The sequence below is a fragment of the Mus caroli genome, chromosome 11, assembly GCF_900094665.2.
Source record: "Mus caroli chromosome 11, CAROLI_EIJ_v1.1, whole genome shotgun sequence".
NCBI classification, from domain to species: domain Eukaryota; kingdom Metazoa; phylum Chordata; class Mammalia; order Rodentia; family Muridae; genus Mus; species Mus caroli.
The window spans coordinates 48,193,212-48,195,698 of record NC_034580.1 but is presented as its reverse complement, the minus strand read 5'-3'; the positions used below and the strand labels follow the sequence as shown (position 1 = coordinate 48,195,698).

The 2,487-nt window shown below is 43.1% G+C and overlaps 1 protein-coding gene across 1 annotated transcript in view; it reads left to right on the top strand.

The window, feature by feature from the left end:
* Hspa4 (heat shock protein family A (Hsp70) member 4) overlaps positions 1-2,487 on the top strand; it is a 40,756-nt gene that overhangs the window by 33,579 nt on the left and 4,690 nt on the right. Inside the window, exons 13-14 of the mRNA XM_021178214.2 lie at positions 513-605; positions 1,792-1,944. Coding sequence (XP_021033873.1) covers positions 513-605; positions 1,792-1,944 — 246 coding nt within the window. The remainder of the gene's footprint in view (positions 1-512; positions 606-1,791; positions 1,945-2,487) is intronic.

Here is a 2,487-nt window from a genome sequence, read left to right as displayed (position 1 = left end):
AGAGGGCATCAGATGTCATTATGGATGGTTGTGAGCCACCATATGGTTGCTGAAATTTGAACTCAGGACTTCCAAGTCAGTACCATCTCTCCAGGCTCGCCCCGACTTCTTTATTAGTGAATGGTGCTGAAAGAATTCTCTGTGGGTCTCTTGACAAAAGTCAAGCCTCTGGGAGAAGGCATGTGGAAGAGAAGCTCAAGTTTTCTTAGGAGTTTGTGTTTCCACACTCCATTGAGTCTTTTATGATTCACAAAGGAGTTCCATAGTTCCTACAAGGGTGGGCATGCTGGGCAGGGCAGGTACCAACCACACTGTTGTGCTGAACTCCAGAGAGGAAAACTTCATGCTTTATGTAATTGTGCGTAATTGGAATTTTGAACCCTGTTACAGTGATGGCTGGTAAGTCAGCAGGCATCCTATACCATGTGACTTTGAGTATGTTGTGAAGGCTGCCTAGGTTTTTTTCTGTTGTAATCTTCTTGTTTCAATGTTTGATTTAACTGGTCTTTCAGAAGATGCAAGTGGACCAGGAAGAACCACATACTGAAGAGCAGCAGCAGCCACAGACACCAGCAGAAAACAAGGCGGAGTCTGAGGAGATGGAGGTACAACCTTAGGATTCTCAGTCTCTCAGGAACCCCAGGGCCTGATTGGAATGTGGTTCTGTGCTGTTCTGTTTATTTGTAGAAGTTTTTAGCTACATTGCATAGTGTGTTTTGGAAAGTTAAAAATAAAAAAGAACATTACCGCTAAATTTTTACTGATGAAACAATGAGACATAAAATTTCCTTTTGTATTTCTCAAATTTTGCCAATTATTTTAGCCTGTTTTGTTTTTGTTTTTGTTTTTTTTCTTTCTCCCCACCCCCACCCCCCACCCCCCCACCCCCCAGACAGGGTTTCTCTGTGTAGCCCTGGCTGTCCTGGAACTCACTTTGTAGACCAGGCTGGCCTCGAACTCAGAAATCCGCCTGCCCCTGCCTCCCGAGTGCTGGGATTAAAGGCGTGCACCACCATGCCCGGCTAATCTGTTTTTTTTTTCTTCCCCTTTTCTCTTTTGCTATAAGTTTTAGTGAAGAAGAATTTTGGTGGTTTACTTTTCATGAGTCTGTTCTGACACGTTTGTAAATTTAAGAATATTGTAGTTATTATAGTGGTAAGCAGTAGCGCAGGGCAATGTGATACAGTAGTCTAGGAGATTTATGTCTTTGTGGTCACCTTTCTGTATCTTAGGAGTGGAATGGCTACCAACCAAGAACAGTCTCGAAGGTGGCTAGGGAGCCAGAAGGGCCACTCCTTTCTATTGTAAGGTGTTACCATGTGGCTGGGGAGATGAGTCAGCTGGTACCAGGGATAAGTTCTACACCCAATTACCTGTTGCCAACCTTGCCTACTTGAGTTGGATTCCTCAGGCCCACTTGGTGGAAAGAAAACTGATTCCCCACAAATTGTCTTCTGAACTCCACCCACATGTACCAGGGCATGTGTGTATGCATACATACAAAGTCTTAAGAACGTAATTTTTAAAAAGGAAGATGCAGCAGTGCATTTGTGTAGGTACAGAGACGAGGTGGGTAGGACACAGGACCCCAATCCCTAATGACCACCATTATGCTTTACTCCTGAGTGTAGTATTCTACATATAACAGACTCACTCTTTAGTTACTAGATATGATACTTAGGAGTTACATCATTAGTTAACTGAGGCCAAGTCAGCTTTTGATATTTGATCTATTTTAAAATATTAAGTTAGCCTGTGTGGTTTTGTTCTTCATAGTTTTTGTTTCTTTAGACATCTCAAGCTGGATCAAAAGATAAAAAGACGGACCAACCACCTCAAGCAAAGAAGGCAAAAGTGAAGACCAGCACTGTGGACCTTCCCATTGAGAGCCAGCTGCTCTGGCAGCTGGACCGGGAGATGCTCGGCCTGTACACAGAGAATGAGGTATGTTTGGACTTTAAGTCAGTGCTTTTAATTCAGTTCCTGGTGTTGTGTTGATCTCCAACAATAAACTATTTCCTTGCTGCTTCATTAACTGTAATTTTGCTTCTGTTAGGAATTGGAATGTAAATATCTGATATGCAGGTGTCTGTTCCTGACTCCTGTGAAAGGGCTGTTTGATACTGCTTTAGGGTTTCTGCCAGTTTGGACTATTTTTGGTAAAAGCAGATTTAAGTTGTAAGCTATGGCTCTTTATGTTCTTTTGTGTGTGATAGTAACTTGATGTCTACATTGCTATCTCTTGCCAGGTGCCTTTTTGTTTTGTTTTTGTTTTATTTTGTTTGAGATAGGGTCTCTCCTCGGCTGTCCTAGAACTCACTATGTACTTCATGCTGGCCTGGCCAGAGATCTGTCTGCCTCTGCCTCCCAAGTGTTGAGATTAAAGGCCTGTGCCACTCTGCCTGACACAGAACTCTGTCGCCCCAAAGTAATAACTAACCCTTTCCTATGCCCCCCCCTTTTCTTTTAGTTTGAAACAGGCCCCCC